This window comes from Tupaia chinensis, unplaced genomic scaffold (assembly GCF_000334495.1).
Source record: "Tupaia chinensis unplaced genomic scaffold, TupChi_1.0 Scaffold000394_1, whole genome shotgun sequence".
NCBI lineage: Eukaryota > Metazoa > Chordata > Mammalia > Scandentia > Tupaiidae > Tupaia > Tupaia belangeri.
Genome location: NW_006159896.1, coordinates 2,054,622 through 2,078,813, shown reverse-complemented (window position 1 = coordinate 2,078,813; position 24,192 = coordinate 2,054,622). Strand labels below are relative to the sequence as shown.

The following is a 24,192-nucleotide window of genomic DNA, read 5'->3' as shown; positions in this document are numbered from 1 at the left end:
GGGAGTCCAGCATCCCAACCACTATGCCATCTGGTGGCTCCTGTTTTTTTTTTTTTTAACAAATATAAAATGCTTCCCAAATAACTGACTGCCTGTATCACTTGCTGTCTGGTATAACAATGGTCCTCATTCTTAAGCCCTTTCCATTGAAGAGGTCCTGTTGGACTCTGCTTATGCGGTAATAGTGCTTGCTTTCTCTCCAGGAAGAGTAGCTGCTATTTCACAGTTTCTTCATCTTTCTTTGGTCTTTCGGCTCAAAATACCAACATAACTAGAAGTATTGACTACTGTAAACTATTGATTTTAAGAAGATAGAGATTAAAATTTTTATTGGTTTTTCTGTACATGTGTATCTTGAAATTTCCTAGCTCCTTTACCGAGGAGCATCATACTGTAGGCAACCCCAGGAGGCAGAAAGCAGCCCTCCTCCGGAACCCAGCAAGGTGACTGGGCTCTCACACATGCCGTGGAGCTCTCGTTTCTGATTCCCATGTCAAGGTTTTCTTCTTACGAATCAAAGTTCCGAGGTCCATGAGGCTTTGCTTAAGAGATTTTCTAGCTTCTTAACCTTTTGACTCTAAACCTACAAAATTGAAAGTTAAATAAAAAATGAGGATTTCCCTTCAAAAAGAAAGTGAACAGAGAATTTTGCAACTGCTCAGCATCTTTCCAGCCCTGAGGCTAGGTTTTGGTTTCTGTCACGCGCTGCTCTGCGATGCTGGGAACAGCCCAAGCTCAGAATGTCTCAACACTGGACGTTTGAGTCTCCTGCTGCCTCGGTGAGCTTCCTCAGACAGCATAACCCGCTCGTGACTAACCCATCTCCACACATCGTGAAGCTTGGGCCACTCCAAACCATCAGCCTACACCTTTTCTCCCAGTCCCCCAAATCAAATGATTATAGCTCATCTGAGCGGTCGTCACTCAGCACTTCCAGAGTGGTACCCTGCTCCCACCCGTGCCTGATGAACTGTGGTCTCTATTTTGTTTCTCTCATTTCCTCAAAGTACAGTTTAGATACAAAATCACAGTAAATTACAATTTTAGGTAACTGATAGTATATAGTGGTAAGCTAGGGCACCTCTCCACAAATGAAGGAACTATGGAAAAGTTCCATATTGTATTTTGACTTTGAGTTTGAAAGTTTGAAATCTAAAATATTCTAGTGATTTTTTCTTTTTATTTAAAGAGCATTTATTTATCTATCTATTGGGTTGTCAGAAAAGTCATATGATGTATTTTCCTTTATGTTTTTCTTTGCAAAAATGTGTCATGACTTTTCCAACAACCCAGTATTTATTTGTTGTGATTTTGAAGTCACTAGGTCCAGTACTTGAACCTCAATTGACCGTGTCGGAATCCAGCACCTTACCCACCTTGCCACCTCTGGCCCCTCTAGTGATCTCTTTAAAATGATTTTAGTGTGCCAGTAGCTGGTGTAGTGGTTAAGGTGCTGGACTCCCACATTGGCTGAGCACTATTTGAGTCTGGGACTCGGCAGCCTGAAAATCACACATGGCTCATGTGCATGTATGCCCAAAGTTCTAGCAAGAGAGTGGAGGAGAAGGGATTGCGGCATGGCCATCCCCCCAAGAGTGTGGGTAAGGAGGGAACTTTCACCTGGTTTAACCTGGTCTCACTTGAGGACTTGTTTGTTTTTTCTTAACCATACATAAGGGGCTGTTTGAGTAGGCAGCATTCTAACCTCACACCACTGGAGTTCAGTCAGGAAGGCACCCTTTAGAAGAACTTCCACTATTGAGTCAGTCTGGAATTTTCCTGTACTTTGGTGTGAGGGGAGGAGAGTCATGGCCTGAGGGGAGATTCCCTGGTTCCCCCAGCAAAATGGAGACACCACCCCGCCTAGTTCTGGGACACCAGACTCCAGGTCCATCTCTGTGGGCAGCTGCAGAGCTTAGAATATTTGAATTGCCTGTGGTTTTGAGGACTTTGGCTATACTTCTCCCAAACTTTCAGCTCTTCTAACACTATGCGTGCTCTTTTTTTTTTTTAAGAATTATTTTATTTAACTTTATTTATTATTATCATTATTATTTTCCAGTTTGATCAGAGAGACAGAGAGAGAGAGAGAGGAAGTGAGAAAGCAAGCCACCAGGTCCGAGACTTGAACCATGGTTGGCCATGTGGGAGTCCAGCACCTTTAATCACCATGCCACTTGCTGGCCCCATGCATGCTCTTTCAGGTATTTTGGCATGCCCTGGGCTCAGGGTGTCCTACAGATGTCACTGTGAAGGCAGTCAGGTGTCCCAGGCTATAACGTCTAGGCTTCAGGGAGAGATGAAGGTCCTTGGAACAATCCCTATAGAGCCTGCATTTTAGGGCTCCAGCTGGAATATTGGGTGCATCTGAAGATGCTCCAGGTCACCTTAGACCACCTACTGTTTTTCCCAGGCTTCAAGAGAGATTTGCTGGGTTCTGGAGCCGCCAGGGCTTAAAGCATGTGGTTGAGGAATAAACCTCCTTTCTTACCCATTTGGCCAGGTAGAAGTAGAGGCCCCCAGGGCCATGGTCCCTGATATGATGGTGAAGGTGAAGCTGGCCCTGGTTTTGAACACATCTGCCTAGACAGGTGGGTGAGGCGGAGCTGTTTGGGTGGTGAATACCCATGGTTTGGCATGCAGAAATAAGACCTCCCGCTGGACCAGCTTCAGAAGGCTTCATTGTTTCTCTCCAAATAAACAGGACTTGAAGGAGATGCAATGTGGTTGCCAGGGATTATGTGTGAGGAAGTAGCCCCAGCGCCTTGATTCTTAATGCTAAAATGGGCTCTAATCCTTGTTTCCTTTTCGGTGTTGGATTAGAAAAATGTAGGGCAGGGCTAGGATTGGCTGAGAATAATGCCCAGGACAAATACGTGCTCTGAGAATTTTGGACAGGGACAACTCTGTAGGAAGCGGTGTGGCCGCAGCAGTATTCCTGTGTCTTATAACATTCGTGGTGTGTGGTTTGCTTCCTGATGATATCTCTCTGCCTTCCCCATCAAAGGGTGATTTGAGTGAAACATTTTTCAGTTAATGTCAGTTAATTGCTAGTGGTAAAAGAGATGTATTCAGGGGCCAGCAGGTGGCATGGTGGTTTTGGTGCTGACTCCCACATGGCTGACCGTGAAACTCATGCCAGATGCACGTGTGTGCATGTCCAAAACCTCAGGAGGAAAATGGAGAAGGGACTGCGGTATAGCCATCCCTCTGGGGGTGATTTCTCACCTTATCTCTCACTGTCTCCAGCAAGTGCATGTGCCCTATGGCAAAACCTTAAAAAAAAAAAAAAAAAGATATATTCTTAGTAATACAGTAAATGCAAAGAAAGACACTGAAATATCCTGTTTTGTTTTGTGTTTTTTTTTTTTTTTTTTTTGCTATCATAGCAGGAAAGATTAAAATTAACTTGAGTGGGACCAGCAGGTAGCCCGGAGGTTCAGGCAGTTGGATTTTATGTGGCTGGCTGTGGGGTTTGAGTCCTGGACCCGCAGCTTAAAATCACACTGGGCACATGTGTGTGCATTTCAAAAATCCTGAAAGAAGAAAGGAGGAGAAGGTCATCACCTTTGGGGGATAGTTTCCCACTTTCCCTCTCTCTCTGTCTCTGACAAGTGCATGCAGCCTATAGAAAAAATAATAATATACTTCGAGCTCTTCCTTTAAAAGAAATAAGTGACCAGCAGGTGGCGTGGTGGTTAAGGGTGGTCGATTCCCATATAGCTGACTGTGGTTCAAGTCCTGGACCTGGCAGCTTGCTTTCTTACTTTCCCTCTCTCTTTCCTCTCTCTCTCTTGCTGTTTCTCTCTGGCCAAATTAAAATAAATAAATAAGCAAATAAAGTTAAATAAAATTCTTTAAAAAATAACGTACTTCAAGGTATTATTTTATCAGCTAGTATGTTAATTTGGAGAGTCACAGTATCGGTAAGGGTGTGAGTTATGTTTTAGAAAATAATTCAGCAGTTTATAAAGAGCCCAAGACATTTAAACTTTCCACCTAATGATTCCCTATACAGAAGGCTCTCCTAACAGAATATTTGCATAAAGCCCCAGGTACAAGGACGTTGACTGACACATTACTTTAGAGCATTTTTCCAATGCAGAAAGCTCGGGACAACACTGGAAGGCACAAATTGTTAATTAACAGTTATCATAATTTTACTGTACAAAAGCGGCATTTTGATATAAGTTTTTTTGATCCTATCTGCTTTAAAAATAATCATTATAGTGTACTTCCCCCACCCACCTATTTGAGCACTTCTTCCCTCTGATGTACTAGTGAGAAAAGTCCAATCTTAGGTGAAGTTACCTTTTCTCACTTGTGCCTGCACAAGCTGAATATTGTTATATGTAAGATTAGGGCTGGCCTCAAAGCACAGCTGTTCAATGGTATGCATAGGGAGCTAGATCCCGCACGGCCAGCCGTAGTTCAAATCCTGGCCCCGGTGGCTTGAAAAAATATGCTAGGTGCACGCGTGTGCTCCAAAACCCTGCTAGGATGGAGAAATGGAGGAAAACGATTGTGACATGACCATGCCCCATTGTGTTTCTCTCCCTGCCCCCACTGGGGAGCACACGCTCCCTCTGCCAGTAAGGAAGAAAAAAACCGTGAGATTAAACTGCCCAGTTTCACTTTTTAAATAAGTGGTCATGAGCCTTAAATTAGCCATAAGTTCACTTTGCCAGTCTCTGAGAAGAGGAGCGATCTCTTCCTTCCTCAGTTTCCACGTACAGAGCCGTGAACAAGGCCGGGCCTGGTCTGTGGCTTCTCTCTCCCACGCGCAGTCATCGGCAGCCCTGTTCGTGTTACTTCCAGCAGTCACGGTTCTGGTCCGTGTTTCGGCCATGAGTGGCGGTGGTTCCTTGATTCCGAAGGCTGCACCGTCCAGCCGAGGTGTGGGGTTGGCGGTGCCGTCGAGGTCCGCATACCTGCGCTCGATGACGTGTGCGTAGTGCCGAAATTGCTTCGTGACACACTTCTCGGCATATATCCTTGCAGTGGGACTGCGTGCCAGCTGCCCGCTCCTCACCGTCCCCTCTACCACCAGTCATGTTCGGACACGCCAGGGCCTCCTGCCTGCACCCCTCTTCCAGCCTTGCCTCCCAGCTGACTGCAGCCCCTGCGATCGCTTCTCTGCCTTCGTGGCTCTCAGGTGCCCTGCAGATCCAGTCCGACTCCGTAACAAGGCCCCAGCGCACTGGGCGGTGATCTGGTCTCCAGCCTCAGCTTATTCCATCTTCAGTCCCAAGCTTTTTCCTTTTCCATTCCAAGCTTGGTGCAGTTCCTTCTCTCCCCACGGCTTAGCTGGCCTCCTCCTCAGCAGGTCTAGCAGAAACGCCCCTTCCTCTGAGTGACCTGCCCTTCCTCGGGGTCAGGTAGCTGTGCATACCTGTTCTGTTTTGTTTTTCTCTGTTCTAACACCTCGTTTATTTGCTTCTGAGCCCTTGGGGGTCTAGAGTGCTCTTTTCATTTGGTGACCGCCTCTTTCCCCATAGGGTCAGCTCCACGGGTGCCGAGTGGGTCTTACGTTGTTCATTCCTGGAGCTCAGTGCGCTGGCTGGAAACCGTGGTTACTCAACAAATGCTCATTGAGTGAAAGAGCAAATGAATGAATGCGTGTTTCCCCAAATCATTATCTCTAGTGGGAACATAGTGCTCCATTGTGCAGCTGTAGTGACCACTACCCTGTTACTGAGCGTTTGTTTCCCACTGAGACGTGGGAAGTCATCTAAATGGCTGTTGGGAATATTGCTGACTCAACTCTGGACTATGGACTATTATCCAGGTGTTAAAATCCTAGGATTCATTTTTACCAACTTGGGGGAATTGGCATGTTAAGATGAAGCTTGTTACAAAATTACATAGGCATGATTTCAACTATGTAAAAGAGCAGAAAAATAAATATAGTAGTAATTAAGCTGTTAATTACGCATTTCAAGTTGGTGGGACGACAGGTGATTTTTCTTTCAGGTTTTTTGTTTTGAGAGGTTTTTGCTATAGGGCACGTGCGTTCACCAGAAAGACATAGAGAGACAGAGAGACAGAAAGCGAGAAATCACCTCCCAGGGAGGATGGCCACACCACAATCCCTTCTTCTCCATTCTCCTCTTGGAATCTTGGGCACGCACGCACACGCGCCTGACATGAGTTTAAGCCACCAGTCCAGCGACATAGCCATTACACCATCTGCTAGTCCCGGGATTTTTTAAAAGAATTATTTATTTAATTTTATTTATTTATTCATTTATTTAAATTTGACCAGACACACACACACACACACACACACACACACACAGGAGGTGAGAAAGAAAGCCACCAGGTCTGGGACTTGAACCATGGTCGGCCATGTGGGAGTGTCCAGCACCTTAACCACCATGCCACCTGCTGGTCTCTGTTTTTTAAGTACACAGTAATACATGGGATTTTTAATTTTTTTGATTTTTTTCTGTGTTTATTGTTTGTCAGCCTTTATTTATTTTTATTTTTGGAAAGGTTTTTATTTTATTTTGTTTTTGTTGTTGTTGCTGTTGCTTTTTTTTTTTTTTTTTTTAACTATAGGGTGCATGCGCTCGCCAGATAGAGACAGAGAGACAGAAAGCAAGAAATCACCCCCCTAGGGGGGATGGCCACACTGCAGTCTCTTCTCCTCCGTTCTCCTCTCGGAATCTTGGGCAAACACAAACACACGCCCGGCGTGCGTTTTAAGCCACCAGGTCCAGGACGCGAACCACAGTCGACTACATGGGAGTTCAGTGACATAGCCATTACGCTAACTGCTGGTCCCTCATTTCTCAGCCTTTTGGCTAAGATCAAGTGTAGTGTACTTTTCTGTGTTTTTCCAGTTTTTGTTTTGTTTAATTTGCCAGATGGCACATGTACACTCCAGATAGAGACAGAGAGATCGAGGGAGAGGGAGATAACCTCCCTGTGAGGCGTTGTCATACCCCCATCTCTTCCCAATTCTGTTGAGATTTTGTGCACATGTATGCACGCATACCTGGCATGCTTTTCAAGCTGTCTGGTCCAGGACTTGAACTACACGGTTGGCCATGTTGGATCTGACTTCCTTAACCACCAAAGCCACAGGCCAATCCTCTGTATTTTCCAGGTTTATGTAAGTGTGTGTATGTAATAAGAAAAGAAGTTCTTAAAAACTGTAGTCCAATGATATGACACATCAGATCACTGAAACTAGTCCAAAGCAGAGCTGGGAACCATCAGGTCCTCGAGAGCATCCTGGATAAAACACACTTGCTAATGGCGACAGTTGGCCTTCAAGTTGCCCGGCCTTGTATACTGCCTGGTTTAGAGAGCAGCAGGAGTGCTTTTCCCATGAGCCTCTGTGTGGACGTGAGGTTGTGGTGGTGTAGAAACCGGGGCTTGCCCAAATCGGGATATGGGACACAAGCTGTCCACTGATAAGCTCAGGATAGGGAAAACATCCCTCCACTTCGGAGTTCAAGGATTGATGGCTGATTATTCATTAAGGGTGATGGCTCTCGAGTCCAAGACCCTTTAGAGTTCATGAGGTCAAAACCATCTTCACTCAAAGTCCTTTGCCCCCTCAACTGTACTGCCCCCCAAGGACGGTCTCCCAGGAGCTCCGTGAGTCACGACAGATTGACAGCAGACTCCAGCTGTCTTCTCTGAAGCCACATATTAAGAAGGTTGCAAAAAGATGTAGAACAATGCCAATATTCCCCCCAAATTTTTATTAGAATACCAATTTTTCAGGTTAAAATGTTATATCAGTACAATGATGAGTTTATTGTCATCTTTAATGAATTTTTTTTTTTTTAGGTTTTTGCCATAGGGTATATGCACTTGCCAAAGAGATAGAGAAAGGAAAAGTGAGAAATCACCCCCGACTGGGCAGATGACCACACCTCAATCCTTTCTTCATTCTCCTCTTGGGATTTTGGGCATGTACGCACACGTGCCGGAGTGATTCTCAAGCTGCCAGGTGTGGAACTGGAACAGCGGTAGACCATGTGGGAGTCCAGGACTATACCACCTGTTGATCCGTGTGCGCGCACACGTGAATTATTTATTTAATTCCATTTGTTAGTATTAACTATTTTTTAAAGAATTATTTTATTTAACTTTATATTTATTTATTAATTTTAATATGACCAGAGAGGGACAGAGAGAGAGAGAGAAGGAAAGTGAGAAAGCAAGTTGCCAGGTCCAGGATTTGAACCACAGTTGGCCATGTGGGAATCCAGTGCCCCAACCACTATGCCAACCGATGGCCCCATAAATTAATATTTTTAAACCTCAGCTTAATTTCTTTTTCTTCCCCACTTCAAAAAAATTATGATTTCTTATTTACATTCAATCATTGCACATTTTTGTTGTTTACAACATGGATTTTTGGGACCAGCAGGTAGCATAATGGCTATGTCGCTGGATTCCCATGTAGTTGACCGCTGTTCAAGTCCCAGATCTGGTGGCTTAAACTCATGCCGTGCGGGTGTGCGTGCGTGCCCAAGATTCCGAGAGGAGAATGGAGGAGAAGGGATTGCCATCCCCCCTGGGCGGGGATTTCTCACTTTCTGTCTTTCTGCTTCTCTCTCTCTTTCTGGAGAGTGCACACGCCCTATAGCAAAAAGGAAAAAAAACCTCTCCGAAACAAACAAACAAAGTATATATGTGGTTCATGACAATTAAATCAAGGATATTACCATATGTATCGTTTTGTTTTTTTTTTTAAGAGAGATTTTTGCTATAAAGTGAGTGTGTTCGCCAGAGAGACAGGAAGTGAGAAATCACCCCCCAAGGGGATGCCACACCATGATGCCTTCTTTATTCTCTTGGGATTTGGGGCATGCTCACACATGTGCCCAGCATGAGTTTTAAGCCGCCAGGCCTGGGACTCTACCCACAGCCGACTATGTGGGAGTCCAGCAATGTAACCATTATACATACCATCTTAGTATATGTGCTGCCAAAGCGAGCACTAAATATCATTTTTAATAGAGAACTTTAGGGACCAGCAGATGGCGTAATGGCTACGTTGCTTGACTCCCATGTAGCCAACAGCAGTTCGAGTCCCAGACCCAGTGGCTTAAACTCAATACTGGGCACATGGGTGTGCATGCCCAAGATCCCAAGAGGAGAATGGAGGAGAAGGGATTGTGGCCTGGCCATCCACCCTAGGGGGTGATTTTTCACTTTCTGTCTCTCTGTCTCGCTCTGTCTTTCTGATGAGTGCATTCACCCTATAGCAAAAAACTCCCCCCCCAAAAAAAGAGAGAATTTTAAATTCTTGTGTCTGTTAATATAGTTTAATTTCAGATATAGTAAATTTCAATAGATTTTTAGCCACATAAACAGATATTCTTCGGGGTCCTTAGTATTTAAAAGTATAAAGACCAAGAAGTTTGAGAACCGCTGTGTTGAGGAGACATGAGAACTGTCTTTATGGTGGTCGCTCACGGTGCAGTAGACAGGTTGGTCCAGTTGCCTGGCTTGAGAACAAAGCTCAAGGGGAGGAAATGACCTCCTCTAACATCCTTGGTATTACATTACATTTTCTTTCTTCCTCTTTAATTTTTAGAGATCATGCATGATGTGATAAAGAAGGTCAAGAAGAAGGGGGAATGGAAGGTGAGTCCAAGAGTGCAATTAATGGCCTTACAGGTGAGCAGGTGAGTTCATGTGGCCAGAACAAGGATGGGTACAGCTGGAGGAAGGGTGCGAGGCAGGAATGAGGCTTTGCTGTGTCTGGAGGGTGCAGTCCCGAGCTGGAGAAAGGTGACCTGAGTTGCCTCCCATTTTTTGCACTCTTGTTTAAGAAGTCTCTTGGTCATAAAGTTTATTGCTCACTGGGGAGAGATGGGGGTCAGGGGGAGTGAGAAACCCCCCCCATGCCACAGTCCCTTCTCCATTCTCCTCTTGGGATTTTGGGCATGCATGCGGTCGTGCCTGGCATGAGTTTCGAGCCACCGGGTCCAGGACTTGAACCGTGGACAGCCATGTGGGAGTCCAGTGCCGTAACCACTGTGCCACCTGGTGGTCCCACCTGGTGTGTTTTTTAAGCCACCAGTCTGTAACCACAGTCAGCCATGTGGGATCCAGCCACCTTACCCACCATGCCACTGGCTGGCTCTGATAAACCTTATCTTACTTCATCAGGGAGTTAGTGGTGGGATTGTTGATTCAGACTAAATCTTACCTGGAACCCATTAGATAAAGTATTGGGAGGGGGAAAAGAGACTTCTGGCCCTAGTGACCACCCCAGCAGTCTGGAAAGCCCTCTTCCAGTGTATCTGTAAGTGCAGGACAGAAGTGAGCTTGCTAATTCGCATAGACCGGGCGTAGTGCTGGATACTGTAAAGCAGGTGAAACAAGCATCTGAGCTAGTCAGGTTGATGGCGGCCCAGGCCCTGGAGTGCGCGATACAGGACCATCATCCTCTGCCATTTTCCCTGCATGGAGTCAGCAATTTAATAGCCACTTGGTTGTCTGAGGCTGAGCATCAAACTGGCCAGCAGAGGATATGGTTTTAATTGGACTTCTAGTATTGTTGAAGGATTTATTCCAGCCTTTTTCTTCCCATTATAAGCCAGAGAGCATGTGCACTAACCAGAGAGAAGTGGGGATTAGGGGACAGAGAAAGCAACCCCCCCAAAGTGGGCATAGTCCTGCTGCAGTTCTCTCCCCATCTCTCCATTGCATCAGGATTGTGGACACACACCCAGCTTGTTTTTCAAGCCAAGGCTGGGACTCGAACTGCCAGTCTGCTATGTGAGATCTAGTTCCTTTAACCACTAGGCCGTAGGACTAGTTCCATATCAAACATTCTTTTTAAGAATTATTTTATTTAACTTTTAAAAAATTTATTTATATTTGACCAGAGAAGGACAGAGAGAGAGTGAGAAAGAAGCAAGCTGCCTGGTCCAGGGCTCAAACTGTGGTCAGCCTTGTGGGAATCCAGTGCCCTTAACTACCACAGCTCCTGTTGGCCCCAGTACCAACCGTTCTTGACCACGGTTTTTCCTGCCTACGTATTTCCAATTCCACTGGGCCTGGGAACGACAGAGCTGATTGGCATAGGAGCCTTTGAGGTCTTGCCCTTGGCTTGGTGACATCAGGGTGTGCCAGCCGTCACCCACTACCTGGAAGGCAGGGCTGTTGGGTGGGGATGCCCTTCTGTGTCTATCCTTCTCTCCTACCCTCTGGTCGGTAACGGATGTGTAGACGGACGAATTTCATACTCACCTGTGGAGGCTGCCTCGTAAAATGAGAATTCCAGTTGGCCCTCTGCATTTCTGTGTTCTGTACCTGTGGATTCAACCAATCATGGATCAAGATATTAAGAAAAAAACATTGGTTGCATCTACTGAACATGTACAAGCTTTTTAAAAAATCAGTTTTTCCTCTTATTCATGATGGAGCAGATGTGCATGTAAGAGAGAGAGAGAGAGAGAGAGAGAAGGGCACCCACCAGAGGGTCTGGTCACACCACAGCCCCTTCCTTTAGTCCTCTGTTCCCTCAGATATAGAGCACTCACGCATGGGCCAGTGTGTGTCAGGCTGACTAGACCAGGGAGTCAAACCATGGTTACCCTGTGGAATCCAGCTTTTCCCACCACTGTGCCATGGACGGGCCACAGACATTTTTTTCTTGTCATTATTCCCTAAACAATATGGTATAACAGCCATTTACATAGCATTTATTAGGTTGTTGGGAACGTCATGTTTTTTCTATGTTTTTCTGTGCAAAAATGCATCACAACTTTCCCCACAACCCAGTTCATTGCATTAGACAGTATACGCAATCTAGAGATGATCTGAAATACACAGGAGGATATGCGCAGGTGATGTGCAAATACCACACACTTTTATGTAAGGGCCTTGAGCACCTGCGATGTTAGTGTCTGCGGGAGTTCCTGAGCAGCCGCCACAGGATTCCAAGGGAGAGCTATAATTGGCCCTTCTGCTGCTGCAGAAAGCTCTGGCCCGCACCGTCGGCCTATGCGTGCAGCTCCCTGTTCTCTCTCTTGACTTACGTCATTAAAGGAGGAGAAGAGGCATAGCAGTTCCAGGTGCCAGCTTCCTTCTGCACTGTGAGCTGAATGGAAATGGGAAAGGGAGGCTGAAGTTGCAGGTGTAACTTACACCAGGACAGGCGTGCTCTTGTTCTTTGCACTGACCCCAGTGATGTGTGTGCTGGAGGAGGTACACCGGCCTGATGTCTGCACAGAGCCCTCAGTGCTGTACCGTATGAGTGGGCCCTAGCATTCCCTCTGCTCTGGAAACAAGTTTATGCCCTGAAAACAAGCTCACCAATAGGATCATCCCTGAAAGCTGGTGCAATTGATGATTTTTCCCTTTTTTTTGGGTGCATTTTATGAGTACTTATTTTCTTTATCTTGGAAAATAAAAGTTAAGTTTTAAAGTTTTAAAAATCAAGCCAGCCTGTGACGTGGTGGTTAAGGTGGCTGGATCCCGAAGTGGCGGACTTTGCAATTAAAGTCCCAGACACAGCAGCTTGAAAAACACACCAGGTACGAGTGTGTGCGCGCGTGCACCCAAAGTCCTGAACGAGGGTAGGTGGAGGAGAAGGAATTGTGGCATGACCGTCTCTCACGGGTGGTGCTTTCTCACTTTCCCCCTTCCCTTCTGCCTCTCTCTGGCTAACATACACGCCCTCTGGGAAAAATTTTAAAAACGTTTTCTAAGACTAAGTCATGTGAGAGGAAATGCATTCTAGGTTGGGTTTGGGCGAGGGGGACGGAAGTCTGCGGGTCCGTAGGAAACATCGCTTCCTCGGTGCTCTGCGTTTCTCGTGTGCGTTTCAATGTCTGATGCGATAAGCAGGTGTGAAGCGCAGCGACCACGCAGCCATGGGCTCCCGTTCCTTGCAGGTGTTGGTGGTGGACCAGCTGAGCATGAGGATGCTGTCCTCCTGCTGCAAGATGACGGACATCATGACCGAGGGCATCACAAGTGAGCACAGCCCTGTCTCCTCGCGCCTTCTCTCGCGGCCTGCCCTCTTCCCTAGTCAGTACTGTCTCACCTGCCTCTAGATTCTCCCCGCAACCTGTGTGGTAAGACTGGGAGCCCTGAGAGAGACCGACGGCTATGCTGTTCACCAGTGAATCCCTGGCGCCTCATCCAATGCTAACTACTCAATAAATATCTTGTTAATAAAAGGTTAAGTCAAGGAAAGGCAGCCTACCCAGTAGAGAAAAAGATGAGCAGATGGCAACAGAGGAAGAAATCCAAATGGTCCACAGCTGTGTGAAGATGCCCACGTTCCTTAGCGGTCAGGGAGATGTGATTCAAACCAGAGTGAGACGCCGCTTGGGACTCACCAGATTGGAATACTTAAACTGCATGCCCAGGGATGTCGAGGGTGTAGGAAACAGGAGCTCCTCTCTGCTGTGTGATGGGATAAAACACTCAGCAGCGGCTAGTGCAATGGAAGTTACGCTTGTCTGGGAGTCGGCAGGTCCACACCTAGGTGTGTGCCCTGGACAGCCTCAGGTGTGTGTGCCCGGGATCCACGTGCAGGAACGTTCTCAGTGTCGTTTGTAGGAGCCTCAGTGGAAAACAACGGAAACGTCCCCGAGGGTAGGCTGGGTCAGTGAGCGGTGGTGCAGGTGCACAGTGCAGTCCGAGCAGCCGTCCAGTGGGTGAACCCTGAGTATCACGTCACAGGGACAAACCCGTAAATACATCATTGAGCAAAAGCAGCGGGATGCTAAGGAGTACGTGCAGGACACTTTCATTTACATAAAGTCCCAAACCAGGCAGAACTGAGCGCTACTGCTTTGGAATGCAGATACGTGGAAACTCACGAGTCAAAGGTCACTGTGGAGAGAGAGGACGCTGTGATGAGGGCGGCGGGGGTAAGGAGGGCCAGGCTACTTCCACGGAGCTGTTCCTGTCTGGGATGGTGCTGATATAGACACTGGCGTCATAGTTATTTGTATGCTTCTATCTTATTCGCTCCTTAGAATGTGTGGACTTTTTTTTTTTTTAAGAATTATTCATTTTATTTTATTTATTATTACTATTATTATTAGTTTTTATTTGACTAGAGAGAGACAGAGAAAAGGAAAGCAAGCCACTAGGTCCAGGACTTGAACCACAGTCAGCCAAATGGGAGTCCAGTGCTTTAACCACCATGCCACCTACAGGCCCCGGTTTTGGGATTTTTTTAAGTTAATGTCACCTGCTGAGACTCAGGGTCACTAGCTACTGAGACTTAGGTCTCAGACCTCCTGGTCCCTGCTCAGAGTTCCATTCAGCTCTGTTCAGCTCTATTCTAGTTAGAGCTGGTGTGCAGCTCTAAACTTCCTTGGGATGTCTTTTAAGAGGGGTCATGTATTTTCATCTTTGAAACACCATTGATTGAAAAACGATCTGTTCTGAGGTTATTTTGAACAAAGAAGTCCGTGTTTGGCAGAACGTACCTGTTGCAAAGCTCCTTTCAGTTTATATGTCCTTCGGTGATCTGAGTCAGGCTTGCTTGCTTGTTGGTTTTCCCCCTTTTTGTGAGAGAGGAGGGATGGAGACAGGCAGAGAGAAAGAAAAGAGCTAGGTGTTTTTGACAGGGTCTTGTCACTCATTACCACCCTCTGGCCCGGCCTCCGTAACTAGGATTACCGGCACGTTCTTCCTCACCTGTCCTGTTTGGTTGGTGCAGGATCCTAACCCAGGCTTCCCAGTGGCCGCAGCATCCACAGTAGCACCCTACTGCCTATGCCGCCGTGCTGGGACCCATGGCGGTTAAAGTGAGGTGTGCCCCTATTTCAGCTTACGAAATTATGTTCTGTGTTGAAATTCTAAAACTATTTTTTTCTGTCAAAGCCAAAAATAAAAACATAAAAGTTAAGGGGAGACCTCTTGAGCCACTCTTTCTCTGCTCAGGCCCGCTCCTACCTCTCAGGAGTGTACTTTTACTTAATAAACTACCTTTTCTTTGCACTATTTGCGTGTTTTGTTTAATTCTCTGTCAGAAACACCAAGAACCTGGACGTCATCACAGAAGCCATCCTGCAACACATCCTTATTAGGAAGACAGAGAATGAACACAGTAAACTGGGGGGGGAGTTCAGGGGGAAAAAGCCAAAAGGAGCAAATAAGCTTTTATTCTTTTTTTAATTTTTAATTTACTCTTTTTTTTTTTTTTTTTTTTTTCATTTGACCAGAGAGATACACTGAGAGAGAAGGGGGGAGGGAATGAGAAAGAAAGCCACCAGGTCCGGGACTTGAACTGTGGTCCATGTGCGAGTGTCCAGCACTTTAACCAGCCACCATGCCACCTGCTGGTCCTGCACATAAGCTTTTAATAAAGGAGCAGCAGCACTGCCCTGCTTCCCTCTGCACACCCCCAGCGTCCCACAGGCATCCCTCCTGCTGCTGGTTGTCTTGATGCTTCCAGACCATGCTCATGCTAGTATCTCTGGAATCCTTGATGTTGGACCTTATCCGTTGCCTTCCTCAGATTTCCAGATGTCCTTACTTAGCACAATTAAAATGTCAGCAACCCTGTGTTGTAGCCCCAAAAACCTTTTGGGGGGAAGTGTTAGTGGCCTATGAAATGAAAAGACACTGGTAAAGTAGATGGTATTACTTGGTATGATGTGAATGTTACTTGGGGTGAAAGTCTTTATAAACGTTACAAGTGAGACTTGGAAAGGGACGCTTGCATTGACTGCATTAACTGCACAGGACGAGTGCGCCCAGGCGGGGCAGAGGGCAGAGCAGCCAGGTCGTGCATCCTGAGCTTTATTGGGTGACTGGGAAGATGCTTCTCCCCAAAGCTGTTCTGTCTGGGTGAAATGGCTGAAATAACTTTGAAGGAAACCAGCAAACCAAAAGCCTGTAGTTTTTGTTTGTTTGTTTAACAAAATACCATGTTTAATCCTGGAATACATGAGAGGAGCAGCTTATAGAGGGGATGTGTTTGGAATGTCTTCACTCACTATGCAGAGGAAATGATGAAACAACCCAGCTGTTGATAAATAAACCCAATGTGGACATGCCGAAGGGGCCGGAATTGTTTCGGAAAGATGAGAAAAGGCTGAAGGAAGAGAGAGGCACAGGAACCATTCTTGACTGCATGGGGGAGTATTTGTGGTTTCCGCGCAGAACAGATCCAAGAATTCACTTGAACTAGAATGGGATGTGGGGAGTATTTGGCACAACGCGGCTGCAGGTTTCTAGCACCTTGAACACAGCGAGGCAGTGGAGTTCACTCTAAGGCAGGCGGTAACTGCAAGGAAGGGGTGAGTGATTCTCCCCAGCCCCACTGTGGACCTGGTCGGCCAGCTGAAGGTGGCCTGTCTACCTCGCGTCTAGCTTTATAACCACTTACCGTGTCTTCTAACTCCCATGGCTGTTTTGTTGTCTAGTTGTGGAAGATATCAACAAGCGCCGGGAGCCTCTCCCCAGCCTGGAGGCCGTGTATCTCATTACTCCGTCTGAGAAGGTAAACTCTGCCGGGGCCGAGCTTCGGCTAAGGCTGGGCGCACTGGCGTGGGATCTGTGTGGCACGGGTGCCTGACATTTCTAGGTTAAGCATGCATTTAACACACTGCTCTGTTTAAGCACACAGCCTAGCAGTGAGGTGGGGGTGACTGCAGTGAGAAGTGAGGGTTGTATTAAGCCTTCCAACCACAACAGCTGCAAGGTAGAGCTGGCCTTCCGGGCTCTGGGCTGTCTAGTTTCCCCTGTGCACTCCCTGTGCAGGTCGGAGAGCCACTGCAATTAGCAGTCCACCTCCACACTTTATGCTGCAGGGGAGGCTGGTTCAAATCAGCCTTTAAACAGGGATCAGCAGATGGTGTAATGGTTATGTCACTGGACTTCCATGTAGTCAACCGTGTGGTTCGAGTCCTGGCCCCGGCGGCTTAAAACTCATGCTGGGTGCATGTGCATATGTGCCGAAAATCCTGAGAGGACAACGAAGGAGAAGGGATTGCGGCATGGCCATCCCCTCTGGGGGGGGGGGTCATTTCTCACTTTCTGTCTCTCTGACGAATGCACATATCTAATAGCAAAAACCTCTCTACAAAAAAAAAAAAAGAAAGAAAGAAAAGAAAAGAAAAAAGAAATCAGCCTTTAAACAACATCTACCTCCTTCCTTTGGGTAAAAGTTGTCCTGGGTCCCTTAATCAATATAAATTTCCCCCAGTTGTCACACTTTCTTCTTCCTTTTGAAAAACGATTCACAGACAAGTTTCTGCAGGTGCTACTAAATTACCTGCCTTCGTCACTGTAACTCTCCTGGAAGGTTTCTTTTTCTTTTCTTTTTTTTTCTTTTAAAGATCTTTTTTTAATTTAACTTTAATTATTTATTTATTTATTTTTAATTTGACCAGAGAGGCACAGAGTGAGAGAAGGAAAGTGAGAAAGTAAGCCTCCAGGTCTGGGACTCGAACCACGGTCAGCCATGTGGGAGTCAGTGCTCTTAACCATCATCCCACCTACCAGCCTCTCTTGGACGGTTTCTGACCAGTTTTCTTTTGTTGTGGGTCTTCTTAGGAACCCATGTAGAAGGACTTTGTTCATCTACACTCTGAAATGATGCTAATTGGAAGGCCTCAGGACTCAGTTATGGCCGAGTATGAGTGTTAGAATTATACAGCAGAATCCCCTGCTATTGTGTGGGAGTAGCTGGAAGCCCACTTGGGTTAACTCTGTCGGGATATAGGTCGTCTGCTTCTCAGATTGGATCGTGTTTCCTCTTCTCTCTGTCTAGTCCGTCCACTCTCTCATCAGTGACTTTAAGGACCCCCCGACTGCTAAGTACCGGGCTGCACACGTCTTCTTCACTGACTGTAAGTAGAGCCGGGAGCTCCGCCCATGCCAGCCCGGGTACCATAGCCGCACAGCTCGGCTGAGTCACGACCGCGGCAGGTCCACGGGAAGTGGGCTGGCTGCTGCCACGCTTGTCCTGATCTTTTATTTTCTTTTCAGGAGATAAATTACATAAGAGACAAAAATAAACTCACAGAAATACAAACCTGCTAGATCATGCAGTCCTTCCTGATGAAAAATAGCACAGCAAGCACCTCTCCTAAAGACTTGGCGGGCTTAGGGCTGGGGAGAGTCTTCCTGAGGCGAGCCTTGGTGTTTCTCCACACAGACATCCAGCTGCCATGGTCAACTCTAGTGTATTTCCATGGGTTTTCTACTATGAAGACATTCCAATTCCAGAGTGCCCTTTGTTTTAGATAGAACCTGCATCGTGGCCCTGGAATTCATTTTCTTATTTCGTCGGAGTTCTTTTCTATTTTTTTTAAGAGGCAACATTTTTTTTTTTATTGGTAGAGAGTGCATATGTTCATCAAAGAAAGAGAGAAAGCATCCCCACCCGGTGGGGCGCAGTCACACCCCGACCCTTTCTCCTCCATTCTCTCGTCCGGTCATGATTTGGGGCATGCATGCACACGCACTTGGTATGTCTTGCAAGCTGCTAGGGCTGGGATTCAAACTGTGATCAGCCATATGAGATCCGGCTCCCTAGGCATGGAGTTTAACTGCTATGCTATGGGGCAGCCCTTCGTGGGAGATGGGCATGAATCCTAATGGAGAAGCAGAGGGACAGGTAGACCTGGCTAGCCACGGAGTACAAAACAATAAGAATTCATCCAGTGTTGTCTCTGAGGAGACCCCTCAAAAAAGCTCACCACTGAGAAAATGGAAAGGGCATAGCAGAGGACCAGTTTGTAGTATTTAATGAGTCACGGAGCAGGTGGGCAGCAGTAGTCATAATGAACCAGCGCAGTCCTGTGACCTGAAGCCGTTTGCTTGGAGTCACTAGAAATCATGGTCCCCCCATGTGGCCCCTGTGCCCCTGGGCAGCTTTGAGAGCGAGGGGAAATTACATTTCCCAGGGCTTTTCTTTATTGCTGACCTGTTTGGTGTATGGAGTTCTATATTCAAGGCCTATTCCTCATCCTTTATCAATCTCTTCTTTTTCTTCCTTTTCTTGGTATTGGAAAACAGATTTTAGTTGAGCCCAGTAGCTCCACCTTTGTTGCCATTTGTTTCTCTGTCCATGCTGAGGCCTTTGCAGGTGGTTTTACATTCCTCTTACACCCTAGAGGTATTCGGTTTTTAGGTTGGGATGAACCATCTAGTTACGTTTTTAAAAATTCTAGTAAGACCAAGAATCCCTTGGACCTGTACAGCTTACTGAATGGACAGAAACGTCACCTATCTCTCGTCATTCTTGCAGCTTGCCCAGATGCCCTGTTTAATGAGCTGGTGAAGTCCCGAGCAGCCAAAGTCATTAAGACACTGACGGAAATCAACATTGCGTTCCTCCCATACGAATCCCAGGTGAGGCTGAGCGGCACATGCTGGGAAGGTCTGTTCTCAGACATTCTGTCAGGAACCCCGAGACGGTGGGCGGTGATCGCGAGAGTGAGAACTGCTGAGTGACCCGTTCTGTGGATCTTTATTTAATGGGAACGGTGTGCCCTAGGGACCTGCCAGTGCCCTCCCCGTGCTCCCCAGCTATTTGTCTTTGGTCAGCCACTGTGCCTTTCTTTGTGTGAGTTCATCTCGCTCGGGGCTCAGGGTACTCACTCCTGTCAGCTGATTGCTTGAATAACCAAACAGTAGCCATTCCACAGAGCGTGGAAGGAGAGGAGGGGAGGGAATCCGAGCATCCCATCTGCTGCCCTGCTGTGGAGACTGTTTTATGTGGAGATAACCTCAGCTCTCATGTGCTGTGAGAACAGATGGTGGCCTTCGTCATTAGCCTTTAACACTTTAGGTGCCAAAGGCCATGACAGCAAACAGCTCCCCTTGGGCAAAAACCAAAATTGTTAAACCAGTCCCAGTGAAGCAGTCCGTGAGAGACTGTGCAAAATTTATCTTAGTATTTAAGACGCGTTAAATGTATTCCAGTGGACAACAACAGCACACAAACAAGACTTTCATGTATTTTGTGGAGATAAAAGATGATTGTGAAACACTGGGTCTTTATAGATCGGCTTCTAGACACTTGTTCTTCCATTAGGAGGAGTGGAAAAGATTTACAGGGAGCATTTAAAGACTGTTCCTCTCCTTCCCTGGCATAAAGGATGTGTCCTACTTGAAGGCAGGGTTTTCTATTTCTGAGTCCCTTTACCACTTGCGTTGGATAGACTCTAGCTCTAGCATATTTAACCATATTATGTTTCAGAAATTTTAAGAAAGTGGTAAACTGTAAAAAAAAAAAAAAGAAATCAGGTTCACTAGAAGATCGAGGCAGTTTGCGTAAGTGAGAATTTGCGATAGTACCGACAGCTAGTAGACTCAGTAGTTTAAGGGGGAATTTTAAACTTCCAGACTCTCCCAGAGGAAAAAAAATCCTTAGGCCATACTACTGCATGAGGTTAGGGTGTTATTAAATCTATAAATTGCTCCGTATTTGCCACAGTGACGGCAGGATTTCTAGCTTGTCCCTCACCTATTGAAACTAACCCACAGGGCTTGGAGGGATGCTGGCCGCCTTGGCTGCACCCCTCCTGGCCTCTTCACGTTCCTCGGACACTGTAGGCACACGGCCCCCTGAGGGCCCTGATGCTACCTGTACCTGCCACTTGGACGTCCCCTTCTGGTGGTAAATGATACGCGCCTCACCTCTGTCGCAGCCCTGCTCAGAGGTCACCTTCTCCGCAAGCCCCGTCTCCCAGTCCAGTTCTCGGGGCGCTCATGGCCCGCTCTGGCGCTTTCTCCTGCCTACCCTTTCTCAGCACCGGTCTCTCACCTCTGTCATCGGCCTCCTTGAGGACAGGGCTGTTTGGGTCACTGGTGGTCCCCAGGCACATGGAAGGCACCAGCACGGATTTAGACGGTAGACGGGAAGCTGGGGCACGGACCCACCGGGTCGATCGCGGCGCCAACGCCGTCAGTGTTCTGCTCCCCGCAGGTGTATTCCTTGGACTCTGCGGATTCTTTCCAAAGCTTCTACAGCCCCCACAAGGCACAGATGAAGAATCCCATCCTGGAGCGCCTGGCGGAGCAGATCGCGACTCTGTGCGCCACCCTGAAGGAGTACCCCGCCGTGCGGTACCGGGGGTGAGTCCGCCCGACTCTTCCCTGTCCTTCGTGTTCCCCCAGCAGGCGGTTCAAGAGGGTCCAGGTCTGAGAGTCTCTCATTAAAATGACTCTTCCATTAGTTTTGTTATCTTTTAAATATTATTGTGAAATGTCCTACTAGATACAAAAAAGAACATAAAATATATTGTATATGCTATATATTAATGTTAATATAGAATGTCTATTTGTATGTTTTACACATTTATGCATAATATGTTAACTAGCAAATATCGGTACAAGCAATATATTAAACTATAATATTAACAGTATATAATACGAATATAGTATATAATATATACCTTTAGTTCTTGAATAACTAAAATGTGAACCCCTATATCACTTTAGCCCAAGTTTCCTCCAATTATTCATCTATTTCTCACCTCTAAAAGCAGATTTCATCTTTGATAAGAGGTAGTATCTCAGAATATGATAAAATACAAAGAGAGTACTTCTCCAAAGGACTTATTCTTTGCATTTTATGAAGTCCTTCGCTCATCACGTCCCTGCTCTGTGCTGGGTGGTGGAGAGACTTAAAGCTGAAGATGCATCCCCTGCCTTTGTGAGCCTCTGACCCGGGCGGGGGGAGATACGCACACATACAACACAGACCACGTGACGTGAGTGCCTTCAGATGGCACAGACCACGTGCTTAGGACATTTAAAGAAGGGAGAGGGCCTTTGCAGCCGAGGTTGAAGAACTTCAGACCAGAGGTGGTACTTATCTGGGCCTTGAAAGACAGGTTCAGATTGCAGTAGCCAGAGTGAGGGAGGCAAGGGCGGCCTTTGCAGAGTTGACACTGCCTGTCTAAGCCAAAGCCCAGAGCTGGGAAAACGGGCAAGTTCAAGGAGGACCAGTAGTGAGGGCAGCAGGGTGGAGGGGGCTGCCCCCGGCGGCCTTGCATGCCAGGTTCAGGGTTATGTCCTTCAGCAGTTAGCACTGGGAAGCCACCGGGGGGTCTGGACGGGTGGGGGGGGTGACTGCAGTGCTCTGTGAGCAGGAAGGGGGAGAGTGAGCAGGGGTGAGGGCAAGGAGAAGCCAGTCCTCTGGAGGCTTCTCTGTGGAGAGGCCGAGGGCCTGGACTTGGACAGAATCCGGACATGCAGAGGCAGACTCCATACAGCCAGAGACTGCTGGCAGAGTGTGGGCGGGGCAGGAAGGAGGCCGTGAGCCAGGCACCTGGGTGCGCTGGGGCCCAGGATTGTGCACTGCCCCTGTCCTCGTCACGTCGATGTCTGCGGGAACCTGTGGCCACAGGCAGACCCTCCCTGGTTGCTGCCCCAGCGCCTAGCTTCTCTCCATCATTGGTACTCACTAGCAAAAGCCTGGGGGTAGTTAAGAAATGGGGTGAGGCTGCAGTTCCCACAACAGTGGGAGCCCAGGCTGTTGCCGTGGGGAGGCTGGTGAGGTGGTGGCAGCAGCGACACCCCAGGAAGCCAGAGCACCCAGGAAGTGCCCTCAGACTCAGTCAAGGGAAAGGGTTCAGAGGTTCTTACATCACTCTGGCTGTGCCGACCAACGACACCCGCCAGCCAAACCAGACGGGGCCCAAGGGAACACGGACGAAGGACAGCGAGAGTCAGGTGGGCAGGCTCAGACAGCCTGGGCCGGGAGAAGGAGCCATGGTCAGGGCCCACTGTGGACTGTGGCTGTTTCCATGAAGCTGCTTGGGAAGACTTTCCCTTTAGGTAAAGAAAAGAAACAAGGAAATCATTTATGTTCTAGGCACTGAACTAGTAAGTATTTTACGTCTCTGTTTTAATTACACATGTAACACACGAATACCTTCTCACTATAAAGAGCCAGGGCTGTCAGCACGCACCTCTCCCTGACCCTCCCTGCCCTGTCCTGCTCCTTCCCTGGCAGTCGGCATCTGCATCTGGGGACACGGTGGTTCACCTTGTCGCTCCTCCTTTGTCAGGGAGTACAAGGACAATGCCTTGCTGGCTCAGCTAATCCAGGACAAGCTCGACGCCTATAAAGCTGATGACCCAACGATGGGGGAGGTGAGTCTGGACGCTGGCCACAGTGTGTGTGTGACGGTCCCTGGGACAGCTCTTGGTCACAGAGCCTGGGTGAGGACCATTCTTCCAGAGGTGGCCAGTAGCCAGGGTGACCAACTTGTTCCTGGTGCCAGCGCTGAGCACCCTGTGTCCTGGGGAAGCCCCAGTAGTTTAACACCACCTTGGTAGTCTCCGACCTCATTTCTACATGTCCCGTGCGTGTGCAGTCCCAGGTGCTGTTTCCACGGGTAGAGGCTCCGGCAGTCGGCACTGCCTTCCCCTCACCACTGTGGCTTAAAGAGAACCCCTCAGTCTCAGGCACGCTGGCTGGCCAGTCTCCCCAGTTGTGTTGAACCCAGGCAGCACCCCCGCTGAACTCATCGCAGCCCGTAGCCACAGCTTCAGGTCTTTTGGAAGGACACTCACCGTGAGATGAAAGCAGTGGAGTCTGCCCGTGTTCACTGGCGTTCTCGCCTTGCAGCACGGGGACTGTTGGTGCTATCTTAGTGAACCTCCCCATTGGCTTCCGGCTGTGCCCGCCATGAGACAGGCTCTGCTGGTTGGAGGAGCTGGAGTTGTCTGCGTGGCTCATGAAGCATCTCCCTCTTCCCTTCCAGGGCCCAGACAAGGCGCGCTCCCAGCTCCTGATCCTGGATCGTGGCTTTGACCCCAGCTCCCCTGTGCTTCATGAACTGACCTTCCAGGCAATGAGCTATGACCTGCTGCCTATTGAAAATGATGTGTATAAGTGAGTGTGGCAGGACAGACCCAGAGCCACTGTGGCTTTGCATGGAACCTCAGGTGCCTCTAACTTAGAAGACTAGTGTAAGGGCCAGCAGGTGGTATAGTGGTTAAGGTGCTGGACTCACACAAGGCCGACCATAGTTCAAGTCCCAGACCTGGTGGCTTGAAAATCACTCAGGGCGCAAGTGTGCAAAAAATCTTGAGAGAGCAGAGGAGAAGGGTTTGCAGTGTGACCATCCCCCCGGGGGGTGATTTCTCACTCTCCCTCTCTCTCCCTCCAGCAAGTGCACATGCCCTATGGCAAAAACCTAAAAAAGAAAAAGAAAAAAAAATAGGAGTGAGCCCCCTCTTCTCTTTGGTACTGTAGTCCGTGCGTCCTCCAGCTGTTCC

The 24,192-nt window shown here is 47.8% G+C and overlaps 1 protein-coding gene across 3 annotated transcripts in view; it reads left to right on the top strand.

Annotated features, from left to right (window-relative positions):
- The window catches only part of STXBP1 (syntaxin binding protein 1), a 74,317-nt gene that overhangs the window by 25,813 nt on the left and 24,312 nt on the right, over positions 1 to 24,192 (top strand). For all 3 annotated transcript variants that reach the window (XM_027774036.1, XM_006154081.3, XM_014590013.2), the window contains exons 2-9: positions 9,563 to 9,612; positions 12,876 to 12,957; positions 16,374 to 16,450; positions 17,723 to 17,801; positions 19,205 to 19,308; positions 20,888 to 21,036; positions 22,977 to 23,061; positions 23,676 to 23,806. In XM_027774036.1, coding sequence (XP_027629837.1) covers positions 9,568 to 9,612; positions 12,876 to 12,957; positions 16,374 to 16,450; positions 17,723 to 17,801; positions 19,205 to 19,308; positions 20,888 to 21,036; positions 22,977 to 23,061; positions 23,676 to 23,806 — 752 coding nt within the window. In that variant the 5' untranslated portion in view covers positions 9,563 to 9,567. The remainder of the gene's footprint in view (positions 1 to 9,562; positions 9,613 to 12,875; positions 12,958 to 16,373; positions 16,451 to 17,722; positions 17,802 to 19,204; positions 19,309 to 20,887; positions 21,037 to 22,976; positions 23,062 to 23,675; positions 23,807 to 24,192) is intronic.